The sequence below is a fragment of the Erythrolamprus reginae genome, chromosome 1, assembly GCF_031021105.1.
Source record: "Erythrolamprus reginae isolate rEryReg1 chromosome 1, rEryReg1.hap1, whole genome shotgun sequence".
In the NCBI taxonomy this organism is placed as follows: domain Eukaryota; kingdom Metazoa; phylum Chordata; class Lepidosauria; order Squamata; family Dipsadidae; genus Erythrolamprus; species Erythrolamprus reginae.
The window spans coordinates 98,833,003-98,857,926 of NC_091950.1; the positions used below are offsets into that span (position 1 = coordinate 98,833,003).

At 40.7% G+C, this 24,924-nt stretch overlaps 1 protein-coding gene across 1 annotated transcript in view; it reads right to left on the reverse strand.

Annotated features, from left to right (window-relative positions):
• Positions 1 to 23,378, reverse strand: part of EXT2 (exostosin glycosyltransferase 2) — an 87,337-nt gene extending 63,959 nt beyond the window's left edge. The window contains exons 1-6 of the mRNA XM_070760638.1: positions 23,214 to 23,378; positions 15,829 to 16,393; positions 15,342 to 15,431; positions 6,294 to 6,410; positions 4,897 to 5,092; positions 2,436 to 2,575 (exon numbers count right to left, since the gene is read on the reverse strand). Of these exons, the coding sequence (XP_070616739.1) occupies positions 2,436 to 2,575; positions 4,897 to 5,092; positions 6,294 to 6,410; positions 15,342 to 15,431; positions 15,829 to 16,364 (1,079 nt within the window). The 5' untranslated portion in view covers positions 16,365 to 16,393; positions 23,214 to 23,378. The remainder of the gene's footprint in view (positions 1 to 2,435; positions 2,576 to 4,896; positions 5,093 to 6,293; positions 6,411 to 15,341; positions 15,432 to 15,828; positions 16,394 to 23,213) is intronic.
• Between the last annotated feature and the right edge of the window lie 1,546 nt (positions 23,379 to 24,924).

Below are 24,924 nucleotides of genomic sequence, written 5' to 3' on the forward strand. Positions count from 1 at the left end.
CGTGCTCGGCTCTGCCGCTCCAGCTGCTTTCGGCCGAGCCTCCCTAGCCAAGCGACTGCCTTCCGTCGCAGCGGGGAACATCGGCGCAGGAGGCAGGAGAGGACCGGGCGACCGGAGAAGCAGCGCTGCCGCCGCCACGCCTGGCTCGACTTCCCTGGCTGCTTGGCCGGGGAGGCTCGGCCGAAAGCGGCTGGAGCGGCAGAGCCGAGCACGCCTTCCACCCAGCGATTGTTCCGCTGCCGCCAGCATGGCCTGGCTGGCAGCGGAAAATGTAACTGAGCCCACGGGGGATTCGCCTTCCTCCCACCCGCAGCCGAGACTGATTGTGGGCTCCTTCGCAACCTCGGAGAGCTTCCGGGGCATGAAAGCTCACGAAAACCAGGAAGCTCTCCGAGGTTGCGAAGGAGCCCACGATCAGTCGGCTGCCGGCGGGAGGAAAGCGAATGCCACGGGGCTGGGCTCGGCTCCCCCCTCGGCTCCCCCCCTTACCAGCCCCGCCGCGGAAGGCTCCATTCTGTTCCCTGCCGGCCCGATTGAGCGGCCGGCGGTCTCCATTCAGGGAACAGAATAAAAAAAAAATTATTTTTTAATATTTTTTTTTTAAAATAATATTTTAATATTTTATTTTTTAAATAATATTTTTTGAAAAACCGCGTTGCAGCGTTTCGCGCTAATCGAGAACGCGCAAGTCGAGGGACCACTGTAATAGCAATAACAACTAATAACAATAAATAACAATAATAATAATAATAATAATAATAATAATAATAATAATAATAATAATTTATTAGACTTGTATGCCACCACTCTCTGAAGACTTGGAGAAAGCTTGAGAACCACTGTTTTTGAGGTTTGTCAAAGCACTTGGAGGTGTTTCAATCTGTGTCCTCAGGGTCACTTGAGGAGTGCTCCTGATTCCTGTAGTCTGCAATTTATTTTTTCTCTGGAAATCCATTCCTACTCCCACACCATGCCTACTTCCACACCTCATCCTATAAAAGCTAAAGAAGCTTCTTGGGTCAGAAGTTAAACACATTCAAAGAAAAAGTAAGAAAATCCAGTTGCCTCCTGAAAAAGCACCTCTGGGACAACCATGACCTGGATGATTGAGAATCTCTACAGACTATTCTTTAAATGGGACAGCTATTTCAGGGGAATAGGGGAGTTGTGTCTGAACGAAAACGTTCATGTTTAATCTGAATATGGAACTAAGCTAGACTGTTTGTTCCAGACACCAGCAGAGCCATTATTATTTTGAAGAGAAGTAATTTTGATAGGAGCAGGTAAAAGCCAAAGACATCAGTAGCAATAGCGGTTAAGGTGAGAAAAGAATATGAAGTCACTGGAAAGAGGAGGAACACATTGAGCATTGCTTAGAGGAGGTGATAAGGGAGGGATGGGATGTACACATCATAAAATCATTATTGTTATTTTATGGAGTGAGCAGAGCAAGGCTGGCACATATCATCTTTATAAATTTCATACTGGCTGAAACTCATACAGTACTTTGGATTTTGCTGCTGCTGAACTATAGTTGTTCCAGAAGTTTGGCAGAACTTCTGGTACAGAATGTGTTTTGGATGCCAAATCATTTTCTATTTCATGCACACCCATAATGCTTTTGTACCTGGTTAACAGAGGAGAAAGCTAGAATACAACTTTTTCTTTGCTTGACTAGTTTTGATGAAAACTAGTTTTCAGTATCTGGATGTTATAATGGAGGAATCCAAATATGTAACTTCCTTTTTTCTATTATACTATTGATGATTTCTTCTGTTTAACATCACATTTTCAGAAAAAAAATGAACTTCCAGGAAATCCCTAGCATTTTTGGATTTAGCTTGATCTAGGATGCTTAGTTTCCCAGCTAAAACTATAGTTGACTCTCTCCACATGTTGTAAGATTATTAAGTTTTCATCCAATCTTCTGAGTGCTGGTTGGTGTTAATGGATTCCTCTGCTAATCTTCTGAATATCTACATATTTAGGACATGTTATAGTCCTTACACTGTATGTTGTAGATGACTCCTGCTTTTTGTTCTTGAGCTACTTGATCTTTTGGTTTACTTAAAATCTTTTGGAGGTTTTTAGTTGGTTTGTGTTTTACAGTGATGTCATTTGATTGTAATAGTCTGTTGGCTGTTTCTGTGATTCTTTTTTAATGCATGGTAATGTATTCCTTTTCATACCATGTGTTGGTTATGCTGTAGTGGGTTGAGCAATCTGTGGTCTAAATGAAGCCTGCAACTTTATCAACAATTGCCTGACTGCTCAAATGCTCAACTCACTACAGCTGAATATTCTTGTACCAGTATAACTTGGAAATGGATTCAATCTATATTTTTAAATACTATATATTTCTCAACATCATCCAGTCTCCAAATAAGCCACATAGTGATAACAACAGCAACAAAGAGATAAATGTTTTTATGTACCTCTTCCAGTCCAAAACTTCAGAGAAAGGAAGAACATAAGAATCTGCTATGACAACAGGGATGCAACCAGCCTGAAGAACATCACTCAAAACAGCTTGTCCTAAACGTGCTCCCCGCAGAACAATACAGAATGTGGCTTCCTGTGGAAAAAGACCCACAAAATAATCACAATTGTCTTTCTATTATCTTTTTAAACTAAAACTAATGCCTGCCTCATTCACAATCTTATGAAGATTTAGGAAACTAGATTTCATGATTATATGTATCAAATACGTACAGGGTTTTCCTTCTTCATATTAATTATGATAAATGTTAACTACAACTTTGAAATTCTATACTAATACCCCAAACATCCTTTTCCAGAATTATTTCAGTCTCTTCAAGTGACACCATTTGTCTCTCAGATGCTGCTATCACACCAGGGAAGAAAGAACCCCCATACCTATGAGGCAAACATGAACACCAAAGTTTCCTGTATTAAACATACTGCATTTTAAAAGATTCATAAGAGGCCTATAGTCACTGTTGCCTGTAAGCTGCGTGCGTGCGCGCGCCCCCAAATACCCCCCACGCACCCTTTTCCATGGGCGCACGCTCCCCATTCCCCTGCCAGCCCGTGAGGGGTGGGGCGGGGGCGGGGAGGTGCGGCAGTAGGAGGAAAGGGAGCCACAGCCGCCACAGCCTCCCCACGGTGCCTCCGGCCAAACGCGCCCCTGGCTTCTTGGCCCTGACCCCAGCCCGCCCGATCCACCCCCTCTCCTCCTCCACCGCCTCCTGCCTTGGCGCGCGACTTCTCCCGCAGCGGTGGCGGCTGCGAGACAAAAGCGCTGCCAGCCAGGGGGCTGCGAGAGAGGGCTTTCTCCACGGGCTTCGGGAATGCCCGCCCCGCCCCTCTCGCAGCCCCTTCACTGGGAGCGCTTTCATCCCAGACTTCCAGCAAGGGGGCTGCAGTAGAGGCAGGGCAGGCGTTCCCGAAGCACTTGGAGAAAGTGCTCTCGCAGCCCCCTCGCCATCGGTGCCTCCGTTCCGGAGCTCCGCCTCACAGCTGATCACCCTGCCGCCGCCCCACGGCTACTGCCCAATGCCGCTGCTGAGAGAAAGAGAGAAAGGGGGGGAGAGAGATAGCAAGAGAGAGAAGAGAAAGAAAGCAATAGAGAGAGAAAGAAAACAAGAGAGAAAGAGAGAGAGAGATGAAAGGGGGGGAGAGAGAGATAGCAAGAGAGAGAAGAGAAAGAAAGCAAGAGAGATAGAAAGAGTGAGAGAGAAAGAAAGCAAGAGAGAGAGAGAAAGAGAGAGAGAGAGAGAAAGAGGGGGAGAGAGAAAGAGAGAGAAATGACTCTTGATTTAAAGCATATGGTAAAAAGCACCCAAATAATAACAGAGAAAAAAAACCCCAGCCGTGTGTGTGTGTGTGTGTGTGTTTGTGTGTGTGTGTGTGTGTGTGTGAACTCTTGAACCATTTCCAATAGCTCACCTCTAATTGGAAATGGTTCAAGAGTTCACACACACACACACAAGGGGGGGAGGAGACAGGGATGGAAAAAGAGAAGATAATAATAGTAATAGATTTTGGTTTTGTTTTATTATTAATTTCTTTTAATAAAAAAAGAAGGGAATTTTCTTATTTATTTATTTATTTATTTTTCTATGCCGCCCAGTCCCAAAGGGACTGTCGCTCAGACACTATACTTTTCCGCCCACACCGAAAAAAAATTAGAGGGAACATTGTCTATAGCTGCAATGTTGAAAACCTAAGAAAGGCAGTTTGGCATAGAGGTTAAGAATCAGGCTATAAACCAGGAGAGTATCCTTTCTAGTCTCACTCCATGAATAAAACCAATGTGATAACCTTAGGCCAATCACTTCTCTCAACCCTAGGAAGAAGGCAATGGTAAATCCCAAGCAGTCACTGGGTCAAAAACTAAGCTGAAAGTAAAAAAACGAACACTCAATTACTTTACTCAGATCCAGACCTTTCGGGGAGGGGGTTTGTGTTCTACTTGACTCACCTGACTCAGTGAATGAGTCATGAACAGCAGGGGGGGGGGTGGGTTTCATGAAAGTTCAGGATCTGACTTAAAACAATTGACTGGGGTTTTTTGGAGTTGGGAAAAGTTGAGATTTCAGTAATCTTTCCTTTTCTCTCAAAATTCTGCTCCAGAAGATAGCAGGAATCCCTCAGAAGAATATTAAAAAAGGATAGAAAGGCTAAGTTGGAAGGATCCTGTCCATATTCTGCCAGACTCCTTAATTAGGTCTCAAAAACATCTGCTCACCCATAAAATCTTTACATTCCTAGAAGGGTAGCAATGTACCAAACTCATTATATATAATTAGAAAAAGTCTGTATGATAAATCTAATGCTTCAGATATTTATCTACAGAAGCCCTCATATTTTTAAAAAATAAATCATACTCTCTTGTAACCAACAAGAAGCAATAGGAGAAAAATGCAGTATTACCTGAAGGACCTGAGGGTAATCAAACATCATGTTCTTATGGCAACGTTTTCGAATAAATGGAATTCCCTCTGAAAGGTTGGTACACTTGTCCAAGATTAGCACAGATTCTGTATTCTCGGCTTGAAGAGCCTCCAATTCTGAACGGTATTCAGGATGAAGAGCAATTTGGGAGGAGAGGAGAAAGTATCTGCGGAGACTGAAGAATACACAAAGGTTGTTTTGACAGGAGTGCTCTTTACAATACAAAAAGTGTGCTTTGTTTCTTTTGAATTTTGTGATAAAGAACATTGTTTTGAATTTTCAAACGTGCGTGTGTGTGTCTGAAATTTGTACCCTTGAATTTTCGGGAGGCTCATACCAGAGAGCCCAGCAGAATAGTAATATATTCATTTTGATAGCCATAACTCGTCTCATTAATGAAATCTGTAAATTGCTCCATTCCTCGAGATCCTTTTTGATAGTTATCATTAATTTGTTGTACAGTAATTGTTTTCTTTAATCGATGAATATTTTGCTGTGACCCAGATTCCTAAATATTTTACTATTTTGACTATTTGCATATTTGTTATTTGTTCTAGCTCTAATTCTTGATTCTTGGTCATATTTTTGGTAATTATCGTATTTTGTTTTTATTTATTTTCAGACCTGCTACTTTGCCATACTCTCCAATTTTTCTAATCAAAATTTGTTCCAAATTCCAAGGGTTCTTCTAATATAAAAACTAAATCATCGGCAAAGGCTTGCAATTTATATTCTTCATTCCTCAGTTTTAAACCTTTAGTATCTTCTCTTATTTTGATTAATAATTTTTCTACTTTTAAAATAAACAAAAATGGTAAGAGGGGGCATCCTTGTGTTATCCCTTTTTTAATTTTAACCTTGTTAGTAAATTGCAATAAGTAAATGAACCGGTCAAATTGTTATACATATATTATCCTGGACAACTAATGGAAAATGAATGAAGGACAAATAGTGTTCCTACTTTCAAAATAAAGGAGGGTAGAGAATTCAGAGTTTACACAATCAGTCATTATGACATAATATTCAAATATACTAATGTTGTTTACTTTAACAACAGAATCTAACTTCAAGTAAATCAAACTTCTGTGAAATCAAACTGTCCACTTAGGAAGCAATACTGATTAACAATAAATTTTACATGTTGTCAGCACATTCAACTTTGTACAGAACAAAGTATTCAATGAGAATATTTCATTCATTCAGATCTAGGATGTGTACTTTAAGAGTTCCCTTTATTTTTTTGAGCAGTGAATATTAAATATTTCAGCTCTCCAGTTCTAAATGAATGTAGTAGTATCAATATTAAGAGAAGTTACCAAATTCTGACCTGGCTGGGTGAATTTCTTAGCAAAAGTACAATTAACATATTAGCTTACCCTTGTCCTTTATTTATCAGTTGTACTTCTGCAGATAGGGGACTATAAACTGGAATACTGACATCATATCCTTGCCGATACGTCCATGTGGAAAAACCACCTCCTGCCAACAGAGCTCTGAGGATGATAGAAAGAAAATACCAGATTCACATGGGTTTTCTTCTTCTTCAAATGTTCGTTCATTCAAAGGATTTAGATAATCAGAGAGATAAGGTAAGATTTAGGGCAGAAACATACTAATTCAGAGGTCCCCAACCTTTTTTGCACCAGGGACCGGCTTTAAGCTAGACCAGTTTTCCATGGCCCGGTGGGGGGGGGGGAGCTAGCTGTCAGCGGCGCCATAAAAGGGGCGATCAAGAGAGGAATGGGTGAATGAATGGACGGAGGGTGGGAAGGAAGGAAGGAAAGAGGGAAGGGACAGGAACAGAAGAAGGGTGCAAAGGAAGCAAGGAAAGGTGTGAAAGGGGAGAGTAAGAGAGGAAGGAGTGAAAGAAGGGAATGAGGGAGGAAAGAAGGGAGGGAGGAAAAGGAAAGCAAGAAATGGAGGGAGGAAAGGAAGGAAAGAAAGAAAGAAAGAAGGAAGGAAGGGGGGAAGGGACAGGAACAGAGGAAGGAAGCAAGGAAACTTATGAAAGGGGAGAGTAAGGGAAGAAGGTAGGAAGGAGAAAGAAAAGAAGAAATAGAGGAAGGGAAGGTAAAAGAGAGAAAGAAAAAGAGCAAGAAAGAAAGCAAGAAAGAGAAAGAAAGAAAGAAAGAAAGAAAGAAAGGCAACTTCAAAGAAAGGCTCACTGAGCATCTCACTCTCTCTCTCTTTCTATCCCTCTTTCTTTCTTTCTCTTCCTTTCTCTCCTCTTCCTTTATCTCCTCTCTCCCTCTCTCTTTCTCTCCCCCCTCTCTCCCCTTTCCCTCTCTCTTTCTCTCTCTCCCTCTCTTGCTATCTCTCCCCCCCTTTCCCTCTCTCTTTCTCTCTCTCCCTCTCTTGCTATCTCTCCCCCCTCTCCCTCTCTCTTTCTCCCTCTCCTTCTCTCTCCCTCCCCCTCTTTCTCTCTCTTCTTCTCACTTTCTCTCTCTTGTTTTCTTTCTGTCTCTTTTGCTTTCTCTCTCTCTCACTCTTTCTTGTTTTCTTTCTCACGCTCTTTCTCTCTCTTGTTCTCTCTCTTGCTATCTCTTTCTCCCCCCCTTTCTCTCACTCTCTCTTTCTCACTTTCTCTCTATCTTGCTGTCTGTTGCTATCACTCACTCTCGTTCTCCGTTCTTCTCAGCGGTGACGCGCGCACGCCCTGCCCGCCTCACCTTTGCGAGAGCACTTTCGCCCCGGGCTCTCAGCAAGGGGGTTTGCAGGAGAGGTGGGGCCGGCGAAGGTGATATTCAATGTCGGGGGCGCACAGGCGGTTGCACGCGCTCCCTATCTCCCTGCTAGCCCACTCGGAATATTCAAAATAAGAAAAGCCTTCGCCGGCAAAGGTTTTTCTTATTTTGAATACTCCGAGTGGGCTAGCAGGGAGATAGGGAGCGCGTGCAACCGCCTGTGCGCCCCCGACATTGAAGACCTCCGCTGAGAAAAGCCTTTGCCGGCATTTCCTCTCGGCGTCAAGGAGGCGCAGCGGCGGGCGGAGAGAGGGAGGGGGGGGGCAGCGGCATCCCTCCTGGCCTTGGCGGGCCGCCCGACCCTCCCCACCTCCTGCAAACGCGGCGGGTGGTGGGGGAGAGCGAGGAGCCGGTTCCGGTGGGCGTGGGGCTTGGCTGGCTGGCGGGGGGAGCGCCGCTGGTGGTGCGGAAAGGCCGAGGGGGCCCTGGCGCCGCGGACCGGCTGAAAACCCCCAACGGCCCGGTGCCGGTCCGCGGACCGGCGGTTGGGGACCTCTGTACTAATTGAAAGACAATGTGCGTACAAAAAAGACAATGATACTTGAATCTTAAGCCAAAGATTCAAGTATCTTTGTAACTGAACATTTTCTATCTCTTTCAACTGCTATGAGTAGTAATTAAATGAAAAGCTGCATATTGGTAGTTTAATGCAGGTAGTCCTCGACTTACAACAGTGACCACAGAAGTTATATCGTCACTGAAAAAAGTGACTACTGACATTTTTTCACACTTTCAACCATTGCAGGATCCCCATGGTCACATTATCAATATTGAGACACTTGGCAATTGACTCATATTTATGATACTTTTAGGGGTCATGTGATCACTGTTTGACAAGCACAGTCGATGGGGAAGCCAGATTCACTTAAGAACCATGCTACTAACTTAACAACTGTAGAGATTCACTTAGCAGCTGTGGTAAGAAAGGTCGTAAAATGGGGTAAAGGCACTGTCTCATTTAATAACATGATTTTGGAATCAATTATAGTCATAAGTCTAGGATTAGCTGTAAATGAGCATGAAAAGACCGCAAATTTTTCAATTTGCAAAAAAAATTAATTGTCCCTTTTTCAAGGAAAAAAAAATGAACTCTTGCAATATCAAATTCCACCCTGCACTAGATACATCCAGAATCGAAATGTATGCTAGATCAGTGTTTTTCAACCAGTGTGCCGTGGCACACTAGTGTGCCGCGAGACATGGTCAGGTGTGCCGCGAAGCTCAGCAAGAGAGAGAGAGAGAGAAAGAAAGCAAGACAGAGAGAGAAAGAAAGCAAGAGAGAGAGAAAGAAAGCAAGAGAGAGAGAAAGAAAGCGAGAGAGAAAGAAAGCAAGAGAGAGAGATAGAAAGCAAGAGAGAGAGAAAGCACGAGAGAGAGAGAAAGAAAGAAAGAGAGAAAGAAAGAGAGAGAGAAAGAAAGCAAGAGAGAGAGAAAGAGAGAAAGCAAGAGAGAGAGAGAAAGAAAGCAAGAGAGAAAGAGAGAGAAAGAAAGCAAGAGAGAGAAAGAGAGGCAGGGAAGGAGGGAGAGATAGAAAGAGAGCAAAAGAGAGAGGAAGGAAGGAAGAGAGAAAGAAAGAGGGATGGACAGAGAGGGGGAGGAAGGAAGAGAGAGAAAGAGGGAGAGAAATAGAGCGAAAGGGAGGAAGAGAGAGAGATAATTTTTTTGTCCAAACTTTTTTTAGCCCCCCCACTCCCCCCCCCCGGCTCAATGTGCCCCATGATTTTGTATATGTAAAAAATGTGCCACAGCTCAAAAAAGGTTGAAAATCACTTTGCTAGATTAATGGAAAATTATTTAGTAAGTAGAGATTTTTAAATAATTGAATTATTTTTCATTATCAGTTGTTTTTTAAATTATCTTTTCTTTTATAAAAAAGGTCCCAAAGCAAATGGACTAATATTCATATGAATAGTGCCTAAGAATTGAACCAAGACAAGGTTTTCATTTTTTTTCTTCTTAAATTAAGGATGCTAAACACACAATGGTAAATAGAGGCCCCCCAAATTGATATGAAATCTGGCTATCTTCACCATCTGCTACAATAGAGCCATGAAGGTGAACCTATGGCACATGTGCCTTAAGTGGCAGGTAGAGCCATGTTGCCTGGCATGCACAGCATCGCCCCTTCCTCTTTTGTGTTTCTGGCACGCTTGTACGCATGATGATTAGCTCCCCAGGGTGCAGGCACGTGCCCAAATATGAACTTCTGGTTTATAACGCACACAACGCGTGATGGATAGCTAGTCTTCTGGTTACTGGCACTCATGTCACAATCAGCTGCATGGTCTTGCAGGAAAATGGAAAATCACCTCTTCCTGTTTCTGGCAGTCTCGCACTCATGAAGGTCAGCTGATCGTCACGGTGCATGTGCATCAGTAACCAGAAGACTATCTCCCAGCACACTGGAAATCAGAAATTCATTTTCAGGCACATGCATATGCCCTGGGCAACTCTCTTCCAGGTTGTAGTCCAGACAGGCGTGCACATGCTCTCATCTGTCATCCTATTATCTCATCCTATTATCTTAATAGGATAATCTATGTCAGAAAAGGGACGGAGAATAAATCTATTAGTTATTTTTAACATTTCAGCAGCTTCCAATATAAAATACAATAATATCTCGTCTTACAAACGTAATTGGTTCTGGAAGTAGGTTCGTAAGACAAAACGTTCATAAGACGAAACATTGTTTCCCATAGGAAACAATGTAAAAGCAATTAATCTGTGATTAATCCGCTCCGCCTATGGAATTCCCTATTGGGATTCCCCACCTTCTTTCTAGCCTCCAGATCGGCCGAAAACGCTGCCGCCGATCGCAAAAACGGCGCTCTGCCGAGCGGCGGCGCCCAGCTGTAACCTTCTGAAACAGCCGAGCGGTTCTTGGCGGCCTCCGGAACCCGAAAAGTTCGGGTTCGGGTTCAGGAGAATGCCGAGAAGCCCCCCGGCTGTTTTAAAAGGTGACAGCCGGGCACCGCTGCCCAGCGGAGTGCCATTTTGCAATCTGCGGTGGGTTCATAAGCCGAAAAAAGTTCGTAAGAAGAGGCAAAAAATTTCTGAACCCCGGGTTCGTATCACGAGGGGTTCGTATCATGAGGTACCACTGTATTATAAAATATAATAGGAGGAGGAAGATATGTTGCATATGTTCATCACCTTGGGTTGTTTGTAAAAACTAATAAAGGCAGGATACAAACAAATAAAAAATAGTAATGGTTCCAGGATACTTCTGAGTACACACTGAACTGCAATATTCTCTCTCTTACACATTTGGATAGTTCCAGAAAAGGCTGCTTTGGAGTTATCATTTCTCCCCAGTATGCTGCAGAATACCATATGTTTCATATATCAACGTTCCCATTCATCTTAGGGAGGGTGGACTAATATGCAATAATATTTTCCCTGTAGATCAGCATTTCCCAACTCCAGCAGTTTTAAGCTGGGTGAACTTCAGCTCTCAGAATTCTTCGCCACCATGCTCTAGATAGTTTAAGCAATGTACACGCTGAAGCAGTATGTATGTATGTATGTATGTATGTATGTATGTATGGATGGATGGATGGATGGATTGATTGATTGATTGGATTTGTATGCCGCCCCAATAAGTTTGAATTTATGAGACGCAGGTAATCTTGCAATAATTATAAGGACAGGGTTATAGAAACAAGGTGAAAGATTTATACGATCTGAAGAGAAACCAGAGTATTATATGAACATCCACGTATGGAAATATAATTTATGAAGATTTGTAAAAACATAATACAAGAAACAAGGAAGACTAATTAACTGACACCAAATACAGACAAGATGACAATAATAGGGATGTTAAATGCAGACAAAATATCAACAGTGTGGATAATTCATTGGCCCAAGTAAGTGAATACGTGAGGTAATATCTTTCACATGTGCTCATCCAACATTCTGACAAGTTAGGGGTTATGGAAGTTGAAATCCAAAATATATGGAGGGTACCCAGGTTGCCAATTTTACTACTATCCCTTCTCTCAGAATCAGGAATATTGTCTGAGACTATCCTTGGATCACACCTGGCTCAAAGTATTTTTATAGCTTAGATTAGCCAATAAGTTTGAATTTATGAGATACGGGTAATCTTGCGATAATTACTCTTTGACAATCTCTAATTTGGATTACTACAATGTGTTTTACATATATATGTGGCTAGTGTAAATTAATATTTTGGAAGCTTCAATCACTCCACACAAGGCAGTTATATTGTTAATGGGAATTAATGGGTATGATCACATTATTATTGTTTTTTATAGCCATTGACTATTATATTTTACTGCAATTAACTTTAGAAATTCTAAGCAACTTACACAATTCATAAATCTACAATGTAGTACTTTGACACAGATTTTAAATTTATACAAATTCAGAAACACTTATAAATGTGAGGTTTTATTCAAGACATGACTATAAATCTCAATTCTTCAGACACTCAATCCCTCATTCAAAATGTTTCTTATAACAGATGTTTTACAAACCGAACATCCTTAAGTACCGTATTTTTAAGAGTATAAGACACACCTTTTTCCCTCCCAAGCCCTCTGCACATCGCATTTTCACCCTCCCAGACTCCAAGAATCAGGCTACAGTACTCTGCACAGCCCATTTTCGCCATTTTGGGGCTCCCAAGCCCTCTCCGCCTCACGTCTCCGCCCTCCCCGAAAGCACTCTGCAGGCAAAAAAACTGCCGTGTTTTTGGTGAAAATGGGTCCATTTTGGGGGGAAACAGGCCATGTGGAGCACTGCAGAGTGCTTCTGGGGGAATGGGAGGGCAAAAATACTATGCGTGGAAGCCAAAAACCTGTTTTTTTAATTTTCCTCCTGTTAAATTTAGGTGTGTCTTATAGTCCTAAAAATAGAGTAGTTGCTTTACTGCTAGCAAGACAGAAGACATGTATAAGGTGGTAAAGTCAACCGATTGCAATACAGTGATCCCTCTATTATCGCGAGGGTTCCGTTCCAAGACCCCTCGCGATAATCGATTTTTCGCGATGTAGGGTTGCGGAAGTAAAAACACCATCTGCGCATGCGCGCCCTTTTTTCTATGGCCGCGCATGCGTAGATGGTGGAGTTTGCGTTCCCCGCCGCCCACGCAAAGGGGAAGCCCCGATTCGGCTCCTCGCTGCTGCTGCGCTACCGAGCAAATCAGCTGCTGGGCGGCCGAAGGAACCTTCCCTGGGTCTTCCCCCTCTTACTGGCGGGCGGGCGAGCGGCGGGCATCAGCGAGGAGCCGGGGTTTCCCCTTTGCGTGGGCGGCTGGGAAGACCCAGGTTGGCGGTTCGGGGGGGGTGCTGGGAAGCCCCCCCAGGCCGGCTGCGACCTTTTAAAACAGCCGCGCCGCTTCCCAGCTGACTCCCGAAGCCAAACCCGGAAGTGGTTTTTTAAAAAAATTAATATTTTTTTAAAAATCGCGATATAGCGTTTCGCGAAGATCGAGATCGCGAAACTCGAGGGATCACTGTATACCAAAATCCTGCCTAAATATAAGTCTGTTATAAAGCTGAAATACTGTTTTTTTTACAGGTAAATGATAATTTTGATGCTTTGTTCATGCTCTGGCTGTGGGAGGTATTTGCCCAATTGCGCAATAACAATTCCATCTAGTCTGATAACTGTTGATTTCCACCTCACCAGCTTCAGCTCTTCTATGGTATTTTAAAAGATGGTTTTAAAATTTCACATTCTGAGAAAGTAGACTTACAATTTGTTAAATGTGGGGAACACCAAATATGTTGTGGTTGGCTCTGGCCCAGTTCCTGCCCCAAGGAATGTGGAGGTGGAGATGGGGGAAACATCCACATGCCACAGGCCTGTTTTGCTCCCGATAGAATCTCCCGACGAAGGCTCCTCTGACGAAGGAAACGTGAGTTGCAGGGAAGAGGGGAGTTTGGCAGACAGCCCAGGAGGAGATCAATCATCCTTATCATCCCTGGATTCTGAACAAGAACTTATGATGGACCCAGGCATGCGTAGAGTGATGCATAGGAGAGAACAACTGAAGGATTATTACAGGAGATAAGTGAGGCCACCTGTGGTTGGATGGGGCTGCTGTAATTAGTGCTACAGATAAAAATAGCAGCGTGCTGGTTTAGCCTCGTGGAAGTTTATCTGATTCATAGTTCGTCAAGATCGTGGTTTGCTGTTTCCCTGTTCAAGACTGTGTGTGGAATTCCTGGACTTTTGGAATTGGACTCAATTTCCCAGTTACTGGATGAGAAATTGGATTGCATTTAACTTGTGCCTTGTGTGTACCAGAAAATCCCTTTGACATTTAAAAAGGGAGTTTTTTCTGCTTTTCTGTTGATAAAGACTTTTGGTTTTCCTTCTATCATGTGGTGTGTGTCTTTTTGGACTAATTACCCTGTAATTACAGGCGGTTGGGACACGTCGGCAGAACAAAATGTAACACTTTTTCCTCAACATTTGTTTAAAAAAAAACAAGCCACAAACTTTTGGACTAGATCCAGAGAGCATATTCGGGATGAAGGAGAGAAAAGCTGTTCTTTTATTTATATAAATTTTTTGAGTGCCAAATTAACAAAGGTAGAAGACAAACAACACAAGACACATATGTCGCCTGATCACAAACTGGCTAGAAAGATTTGGCTACCTATATTTGAAGACAAATAAACACATCACAAAGACTTTTGGCCTACATTTTCTTTATTAATGTCTTTGATTGTTTTTAGGAGAACTGGAGAAGAAACACTTAAAGGCCATAAGACTTCAAAACAATTATACATGACTGCCCTCTGCAGGCTAGGCATGGTCCAACTATACATAGGATTTTATTTTTTTAAATTAAAAGTTCTTTTTTCAGTTTTTATATTTAAGTTAATTACTATAAATATATGTTATATTGATTAGTATTTTGCACAAAATAAAAATTCTACTTCTAATACCTATTGTATTTAATTATCCGTACCAGTGCACATATAATTTTAATAGAAACAATGCAAGTAGTACATTCCCCCTGAAATACATACTAGAATTTAAAAGTAATGTACATTTCTTAAATCAATGTATATCACTTTTAACCAAGAGGGGCACTGGTCTTATCAGATAACCTTCTTCTCCAAGATGTGGATACAGCATCCAGGCATGGGGTATTTCCGTCTGCTCTCTGATTGTACTGAGTCTGTCAAATCTGTTCGGATCATGTCGTTGTTGATATGGTGGGCAGCTTGAAACGAAGAAGCGAAGCGACAGACTCCATTGTGTTTCTCCTGACCAAAGCCAACAGTCTACGTTGACCATAATGGGCGGGGCTGGTTGCTATATCCGCATCTCGGAGAAGAGGCATTATCATATGGTATACTAGGGCAAGACACATTTCCATGACTCATATCTAGGAGGCTTTAGGTTTTACTTTTCCTCTTCAAAAAGAACATGGCTTTGAAACATCATGGAAATTGGAATAAATACTTTAAATCTAGGCACAACAATGTTTTTAGAAAGCAGCAGAGATAATAGAGAAGGTTTTTCATTTAGAAACAGTGAAGGATTTAAAATAATCAAGCAGCAAAGTCATCTCATTTATGGAATATCTCAAGCCAAGCGTATGCACAGTCTTCCACTCCTTTATCTTTCTATCTATAACTTTTTATCACCTAACTACTTTAAAAAAACACATGAACAGCAGTGAAAATTACCTACCTGTCCCTTGGAACATCTAATGCTGTGTTATAGTCAGGTGGCCCTCCAGGCAGCATATTGAACAAGAGATGATTGGTGCCTCGATCCCAGCTAAGACAATAAAGGAAATTAAAGAAGATTCTGAGCACCACACAGAACAGGTACTTTAATTTTGGACATAAAAAAACCCAAAGCAATTCTAAAACAAAACAGCTAATAAAAATTAAAATATCTCAGCTATCTTTGTCTGATTTCTGCAGCAACTAATAGTTTTTTCACAATCTTATATAAAACTATTAAAATAGCATAAGAATCCAGTTGAATTTATTTCTAGTATATGCATTTATTGAATTTATTTCTAGTGTATTCTAGTATTTAAGACTTAAAAATTCACTGTTATTCAAGATCAAAATCTAACACAATATTTATATCCTGGTTGTCATGTTTCCTAATAATCCCTATTCTTGAATTCCTATTTAGTTACTCTAAGGTTTCTGTAAGGAGGTACCGGGATAATTGTGCCAAAGTCTGAGCTGTTTCCTTGATGCGCAGTGTGTTCTGATTGAGGACATCAATAGATGGTACAAATAGACAAGCACGGTTGATGTCATCTGTGTAGAAGTCACTATCAGAAATAGCAGTTAGTAGTTCATTATATTCCTTGGAAATGGTGTGACTAACTGGCATGTTGTATTCATCCACATACTTCTTTAAGGAATAAATATAGACTTTGATCTTATTCTTTGGATTGAAGCCGCAGCGATAAACGTCAAAACATGTATGCATCCTGCAGCTAAGATCTCCCCGTTCTGGAATGGCACTGTCTGCAGGAATCTTGATTATAGGTACATCATGAATGCTGCGTTTCTCAAGGGTCCATTCATTTGTGGACTCAATGGAGTGAGGCCAGAACTGGAACATTCCAGTGGCAATTAACCCCAGTAGTACAACAGAAAATAGAGCAATGTAGTAGATACGATGTTTGGTCTTCATTCTTGGGATGAGGGCAGGACCCCGAGTGTTGTATTTGACTGACGCACACATAATGAAAAAAGCCACCTTCCCACAAGCTTCTGTAAAATAGAACACATATAAAGAAAAATTAAAAAGGAATGTTTTATTATAAAACATGTTTGTGGATAAAATAACTATTACATAGACGTTTCCATTCTGCTATCCAATTTTTTTTTGTTTTTTACAAAGCACTTTTTCTATTTTTCTGGAACTCTGTCCTATATAGTATCTAGGAAAACAGACACAAAGATACAGGACATGCAACAACATGGAGCTTATTGAATATATCCCTTAATAAAGTATACATCTCAAATTCTGATTGTCATCTACTACTGGTTAGTTCTGATTCCAATATTATACTGGGCATATGAGGTTCCTATCTAAGTTTAGGATTTTTTGCTAAGCAGACCCCCCAAAAAAGCCATTTTATACCCTAAATATAAATTAATCCATAGAACACATACTAATTTAAGCCCATTTCATGTAATACACATGTATTTTGATGTGCGGTATTTAATGGCAAGATGGGCAGCATATAAATTTAATAAATATTATTTCCTCAAAACTCCTTGTAATTATCCTGTAAAGTTAAAACAATACCAAAAGAGTCATATTGTGGCATCTTTAAGCTAAATTATGAGCTTCTTTATATAGAGTCTAGTCCTATATTATTATTTTACACATATTCTAAATGGAGGGTCAAGACTAATACATAACAACCTGTTCTGTCTGGGTCCCCCCAGACGCCAACACCAACCAAAAAGAGTATCCAGACACACTGGTAAAAAGCAAAGGCAGTTTATATACTGGAAAGCAAACACAGGTAACAAAAACTGTTCTTACAGACAGGAACACGATGCAGTTTCACAGAGGTTTCACGAAGGCCAGGCAATAAAACAGGATTCTTGCTGGCAAAAACAACTCTGGAGATAATAAAACCCACGCCTCCCCCAAGTCTTCCAGGCTTCTAGGCCACAAGCCAAGAGCAGAGACGCCAAGAATCGAAGCAAGGTCACAGGACTCCCAGTTGATAACTCTCCACGAGACTGTAAGGGCGGGCCTGCCTTTTCAACCCTGCTGAGGAGAACCACACCCAAACCCAGCTGTTGCCAATTCAGGGATGGAAATATCTTTCTAATTGGCCCCTTCTTTGAGCTGCACGTCTCTGCCGCATGTCTATTATAGCCTGTGTGCCTGAGGAGCCTCAGGCTGAATCACAACACAACCTTATCAAAGCCACATTGCCAAGCTAAAGTCTGAGTCAACAACTATCTGCTTAAATGTATAATTTTACCATAGGCAATTCATACAAATTTAATGAATTAAAAAGAATGTTGTACTCATATAAGCCATTTCAGTTACATTTAAGTGAAACAGAAGATAGCTTCCCACATGGCCAGGATTTATTATTTTATATTTATTACAAAATTGGTATACCTCTTATTTAGAAACTTTACACAGCTCATAAATTATCAATTTAGGAATGGGGGTGTCAAACACAAGGCCCAGCAGGACTCTTTTCTGGAAAAAGAAAAGGACCAGCCCGCAGTGTCTCTGCCAGAAGTAGCAGAGCTTGGGAGGGCCAGAAGCTCCATTTTCACTGGCAGAGGATTGCAGAAGGTCACTGCAGCCAAAAACAGACCTCGGGAGCCCATTTTCGCTAGTAGAACACTCAGGCCACTCCAAGGGCGCCAGACACTGACATCGAACTAGCAATGCCCACCCTAGCCACACCCTGATTTGACCCTCTGTGAAATCAAGATTGACACCCCTATCTAAAACAATATGTTAAATAAAAGGATAAATCTGTTATTCCTCCCTGGAAGGAATAGTTCTAAGACTGGGAATCATCTAGTTTTCTTATTCACTTTGATTGGAGATTAGGTGAAAACTATACAACACAATCAAGAACATGATTCTTTTTACAGGAGAGGGCACACCGTTACTTTCTTCAAGGAAGTGGGAACTACTCTTTCATTCAAATCCATCCAGATAACCTCGTCTCTGTGTGAAGGAATAGCTAAAGCAGTTGATCAGTGGAACAGCTTGCCTTCAGAAGTTGTGAATGCCCCAACACTGGAAGTTTTTAAGCAGATCTGTCTGAAGTAGTGTAGGGTTTCCTGCCTAAGCAGGGGGTTGGACTAGAAGACCTCCAAGGTCCCCTCCAACTCTGTTGTTGTTGTTGTTGTTGTTATTATTATTATTATTAAAAGGCATATAGTCTATAGGTAGTCCTTGATTTATGACGCAATTGAGCCCTATTTTTATGTTGCTAAATTAATTTAGTGTAATTTAATGAACAGAAGGACTTGGGATGACACAGTAACAGTGTTCCAATATTTGTGGGACTGCAACAAAGAAGAGAGAGTCAACCTATTGCAAAGCACCTGAAAACAGAACAAGAAGTAATGGAGGGAAACTAATTAAACCCAGAACAAAGGAATTAAACCAAGAACAAAGGAGAACAAAACTAGAACTAAGGAGAAATTTTCTGACAGATAGAACAATTAATCATTGGAACAACTTGTCTCTAGAAGTTGTATGTATGTGTTCCAACCCTGGAGGTTTTTAAGAAGAGTTGGACAACCATTTGTCTGAAAAGGGTTTCCTGTTTGAGCAGGAGCTTTGACTAGAAGACCTCCAAGTCCCTTCCAACTCTGTTATTCTGTAAGCATACTTATTATGGTGTTACTATGGCTGTTTGGTGAAATTCAATTTACAGAGCTGAAAAAGGAAGATTTAAGGAATTTGCATACAATGCAGTACAACAGTAAACAACTGGATATAAATATTGGAAAGGATAAGGACATTTGGAAAGGTTTTGAATTTTAGCCACTTAAATTAAGAAAAACAAACTGTTTTAGTTTTAGGTAAGAAACTGTTCCAACTTACAAATATTTTTCAGGCTTCATTTACCTGAAAACAGTTGTACACATGTTGAATTTATTTATTTGAAGCAGGATATCAATATAATTAAGTAATATTTTCCCAAAGTAAGCAAAAGTTTACCAAATAAGCAAATTTCCCAAATAAGCAAAAGTTTGACTTGTGATTCTCATTTTAATTGTAAAACTGCTAACAGAAATATTATATTATACAAATCTTTCCAATATGATGCATGAAAATTTGTACTTAAAAACAGGTACTAGATGACAAAATGAAACGCAGAAGTAGACCATATAAGTAGACCATATGGGGAATATTTTGTATAATATATTCAGATGTCTTCTCTAAATAATTCCAGTAATAAAATTAACTCACAAACCATTACATTTCCCAGTTATATTTCTATTTTTGTCATTTAGAATTTCAATAATGGTTTGCAATAAAATAAAAGCTTAGGATTTTTTTTTTACTTTGAGTGTCTTGCCATTTTTAAAAATTAGGAAATATTCATGCTTTGAATTAAGACTTTCTAATTATACTCAATTAAACACACTGTAATTGCTTGTGGTGAACTCTATTCTCTTCCCAAGAATTTTCAATTTACCACACACTGAGGGAAAAGAAGAACTATTTAGATTCTTCCAGAAACCATCAAATTTTTAATGCAGTCACAGACCAGAACTATGTGTAATCCCCCCAAAAAGACAATAACAATAAATTTTAAATAAGATTTAAGTGAGAAATCTGTTATAAGAAAAGCCTAAAAGACATTTGCTACTCAACTTCCCAGACAAGATAATTTCAAACTTTGTTAAAAGTGGTTTTTTCTAAAAATGTGTTAAATGAACATAATATGCATTCATTAATAAGGAGCTCCATAAATAATTAGTACATTTTATGTATTTCTTTCAAAAAATAAAAAATATCATGACACATAGGGAAATTTCTAAACCACCCTCAACATATCCAAAGTAAAATTACTAAGGATACTTGATTGTGCTAATAAATAATTTAAATCATATTTTAGTGACTTTATGCCTTTTAAAAACATTTTTTCTGTCTGCTGTGAAATGAATTATAAAACAGAATTACCTCTGTTGGTTAATATGGTACAGCATTTCTTGTCAATATTTCTTCATGAAGACAGTTTAATAGTTAATATACTGCCACTATAAATCTTAACATAGTAATAAAATTAATCTCTCATTCTCTCATTCATATACACAGTAGAATAAGCAGATGATTTCATATCAAGATCAGATATTCAAGACAAATTTTAATCTGCTAAGGAATATTGTTTCTTCCTCCGAGTATACTGTCATGGAAGTACTGTACTTAATCATCTATATATTACTGGATAGAAGAAAAAGTTTTCTTCTATAGCAGTAAATTCACAAATGAGTAATAATCCATATAGAGATGATTGTATAGTTCCATAGCAGTGGAATTTTGCATCAACCAAATTATAGACAGTGTAAAAGAATTTTACTGTTGTTAAACAAATTATTTCAATATCAGCAAATTTAGTGGAGAAATCGACTGAAACTTGGTCAATGACTGCTTCTGCAGTTTCCAGTACCAGACAGTTATACTTAGAACGAAGGATCTGCAGCTTTTGTTTGCATATCATGCTTCACTATAAGCCACAGTTTCTCAATTTCTGCAACTTTCAAGAGATGTAGACTTCAACTCCCAGAATTTCCCAGCAAGCTGTCTGGGCTGAAGAATTCTGGGAATTGAAGTCCACCTGTCTTAAAGTTGCAAGGTTGAGTAACTTTGCCATAAGCAATATAACCATGGTCTACCAAATTAACTCACGGTTCTGATTCATAGACTACATTATACCTAGCCATCCACAATTGGTTCATAGAACATATTAGGATAATAATGCAAGCACAGAAACATTCAAGGATTTCAGATCTTAATCTGGAAATTTAGGATGAAAGTAGTATGAACCATGGATAGGAAGAATGGTACAATTGGAATTTGTTGGAACGGATGCACTTGGTACAAACCTACATATTTATAATTCAAGGCTTCACCTTCAAATCCTCAACATCAGCTAAACAATGTCGACTGGCGGGCCCACAGGGTAGGGCCTTCTCTGTGGCTGCTCCGACTCTTTGGAACCAGCTACCTCCTGAGATCTGGACTACCCCCACCCTGCTGGCCTTCTGGAAAGCTGTAAAGATCTGGCTTTTCCAGCAAGCTTGGGGCCATCGATCTGATGGCACACCTTTGGGGTCCAGCCACTAATGACATGCATGGTTTTAACTGTTTTAATTGTTGGTTTTAAATTGTTTTTAAGGGGTTTTAATATTAACATTGTGCTTAACGTTTTTGGTTGTGAGCCGCCCAGAGTCCCTCGGGAGTTGGGCAGCAGACAAATTCAAATAAATAAATAATAAATAAACATTAAGCCATTTAAATTCAATAGCTGGAGTCACACAATATGCTAAACCAGGGGTAGGCAAAATTGACTCCTCTATGACTTGTGGACTTCAACTCGTAGAATTTTTAAGCCAATCATGCTAGCTCAGGAATTCTGGGAGTTGAAGTCCACATGTCATAGAAGAGCTAACTTTGCCTGCCCCTGTGCTAAACCATTAACTATAAACGTTCAAAGACAAGGGTTAAACTACACCAAGCACAATACAATAAAATCTAGCATGTGCTGTATTAGTCAGGCCATCACATGATGTGATTTTGCTTTGCTTAGCATGTTAAACAAAGCCATTCATTTGTTAACAATAATTTATCAATGGTATGTTGCACAAATAAAGCTAATTTTTTTATTTTAAAAAATGCAACACAGAGAGAGAGAGAGAAATGCTGGTTGACTTTATCCATCTTTATTAATTTTTCTACCTCTTTGATCAATCTTTTCCTTGGATTTAAAAAATGGCATTGTCATACTCATTGCTAATCAACCATTATCGGGATTTTGCAGAAAAAACAATTGCTAACAAGCTGCCTTCCATTGAGCACCTGTATACTGCATGAGTCAAAAAGAGGGCAGGGAAAATATTTACTGACCCCTCACATCCTGAACATAAACTATTTCAACTCCTACCCTCAAAACATTGCTGCAGAGCACTGCACACCAAAACAACTAGACACAAGAACAGTTTTTTCCCGAACGCCATCACTCTACTAAACAAATAATTCCCTCAACACTATCAGACTTTTTTACTAAATCTGCACTTCTATTTCTACTAGTTTTTCTCATCATTCCTATCATGCTTTTCCTCCCACTTAGGACTGTATGACTATAACTTGTTGCTTGTATCCTAAGATTTTTATTAATATTGATTGTTTCTTCATTGCTTATTTGACCCCTATGACAATCATTAAGTGTTGTACCACATGATTCTTGACAAATGTATCTTTTTCTTTTATGTACGCTGAGAGCATATGCGCTAAGACAAATTCCTTGTGTGTCCAATCACACTTGGCCAATAAAATTCTATTCTATTCTTAGTTTATAGCGTCTGAGGCTTAACTACTCAAGACCTCTCCCCGTTTTTAAGAGGTATGTAAGGGGCGCACCACTGTGCCTACCGTCCCTGTCCTACTGTTCTCTTTTATCGTTACTTTTTACTTGTGTTATGTTTATACAAACAACTACTATCCATGTTTGACAAGTAAATACATAAATTTATTTATTTATTTATTTATTATTTAGATTTGTATGCCGATTTTTTTTATCCTGTTTGACAGAGAAGCACGAAGGAATGGCTGGAGGAAGGAAACAGCGAGATGGGTGAAGGCATTCGCAGGGCAGGAATCAAGTATATTTCAGAACAGCCATTCCACCATGCAGACGCCGACACCACGCAGGGCGACTGCGGGGTCTGGAAGGAAGAGGAGGGGGAGCCTTACACCTGACGCCCCAGCCCTCTCTTCCCAACTTCTGAGAAACCGGGTTAGAAGCACCCTCCGCAAGAGCCAGGCCCAGAATAACCTCGACTCGCCGGGCATAACGTCTCTCACCTGCGGACCTTCCGCCCGACGGAGGTTCGGCGGAGGGGACCGCGACGGGCAGACGTCCCCCTCGACCCCTCCGTCTTCGCCAGCCACCGCCGGCGCTTCCGGCTTCCGGTTGAGCGTGACGTTAATTCCTGCGCGCGTTCAGTTCCCCGTGGGTGGCTGCGTCTCGAGCTCTGGAAGCCGGCTAAGTCTCCTTTAAGGTCTAGAGCAGTGATTCCCAACCTTGGCAACTTGGAGATATTTGGACTTCAGCTCCCAGAATTCCCCAGCCCGCGTTCGCTGGTTGGGGGATTCTGGGAGTTGAAGTCCAAATATCTCCAAGTTGCCAAGGTTGGGAAACACTGGTCTAGAGCAACATTAAGACTTGTGGACTTCAACTCCCAGCTATGCTGGCTGGAGAATTCTGGGAGTTGAAGTCCACAAGTCTTAAAGTTGCCAAGTTTGGGGGCCTCTGGTCTGGTAGGCAAAATTGGCTCGTCTATGACTAGTGGACTTCAACTCCCAGAATTCCTGAGCCAATCATGCTTAGCTCGGGAATGCTGGGAATCGAAGTCCACATGTCATAAAAGAGCCAACTTTGCCTATCCCTGGTCTAGACAAGGGGTCTCCAGCCTTGGCAACTTTAAGACTTGTGAACTTTAGCAAAGCTAGCTGGAGTGGAAGTCCACAAGTCTTAAAGTGGTCAAGGTTGGAGACCCCTGGTTTAAACTAGAGTCTAAAGACTCTAGACTGCAAGGAGCAAGAGCGAAGGGGAGGGGGACTCTTGGTCAGAGATTCCCCCCCCCCATCCTTGAAGCGACCCAGACAGGACCCCCTCAGAGGTCACTACCAAAAGAGGCAAATTCTAGATTTGGGGTGACTGTGTGTGTGTATGTGTGTGTGTGTGTACACACAAGCAGTTTTCTTTAGTAGTCCCTGTATATGGAACATGTGCTTCCAAAAATACAGTTGCACTTTGTAGAGATTCTCAGTTATCCAGGTCATGGTTGTCAAGCTATTTTTCACAAATCCCAGGTTAGTTTAGAAACCGTCAGATAAAATTTTTGTCTCTTCTAGGTGAACACTAAACTCAGAATTACATCTTCATTTTTGTAGTCCCAGTACAGTATTTGAAACATTTGCCACCAAATTACAAGTTTACTGTGTACAGCCAAGTGGGCATCACGCCATATGTGGTTCGGAAGGGTAATCCAGTTGTGTCCATTTTCTTAAAATACATTGCTCAAAAAAATAAAGGGAACACTCAAAGAACACATCCTAGATCTGAATGAATAAAATATTCTCATTGAATATTTTGTTCTGTACAAAGTTTAATGTGCACAACCGCATGTGAAATTGATTGTCATTCAGTGTTGCTTCCTAAGTGGAGAGTTTGATTTCACAGAAGTTTGATTTACTTGGAGTTATATTGTGTTGTTTAACTGTTCCCTTTATTTTATTTTGAGCAGTATAGAATTATGTAAATGTAATTAGCGCATGGCTAAGGGGGAAAAAGTCTCCTCCCTAGTATAATTCAGCTTTTGAGAACTTTCTTAAAAATTACTTTTTAACTATATCTTCACAGTAAGACAAGATGAAATACTCCCTGAATGTTAAAATAGCAGATGTGGGATAGGTGGAGGCAAGAGTTGCAAAGGTGCAGGCAGATTGCAGAGATCTTTTGTTACTGCTTTAAACAAGCAACAGAGACATAACACATTCTAATAATTCACAA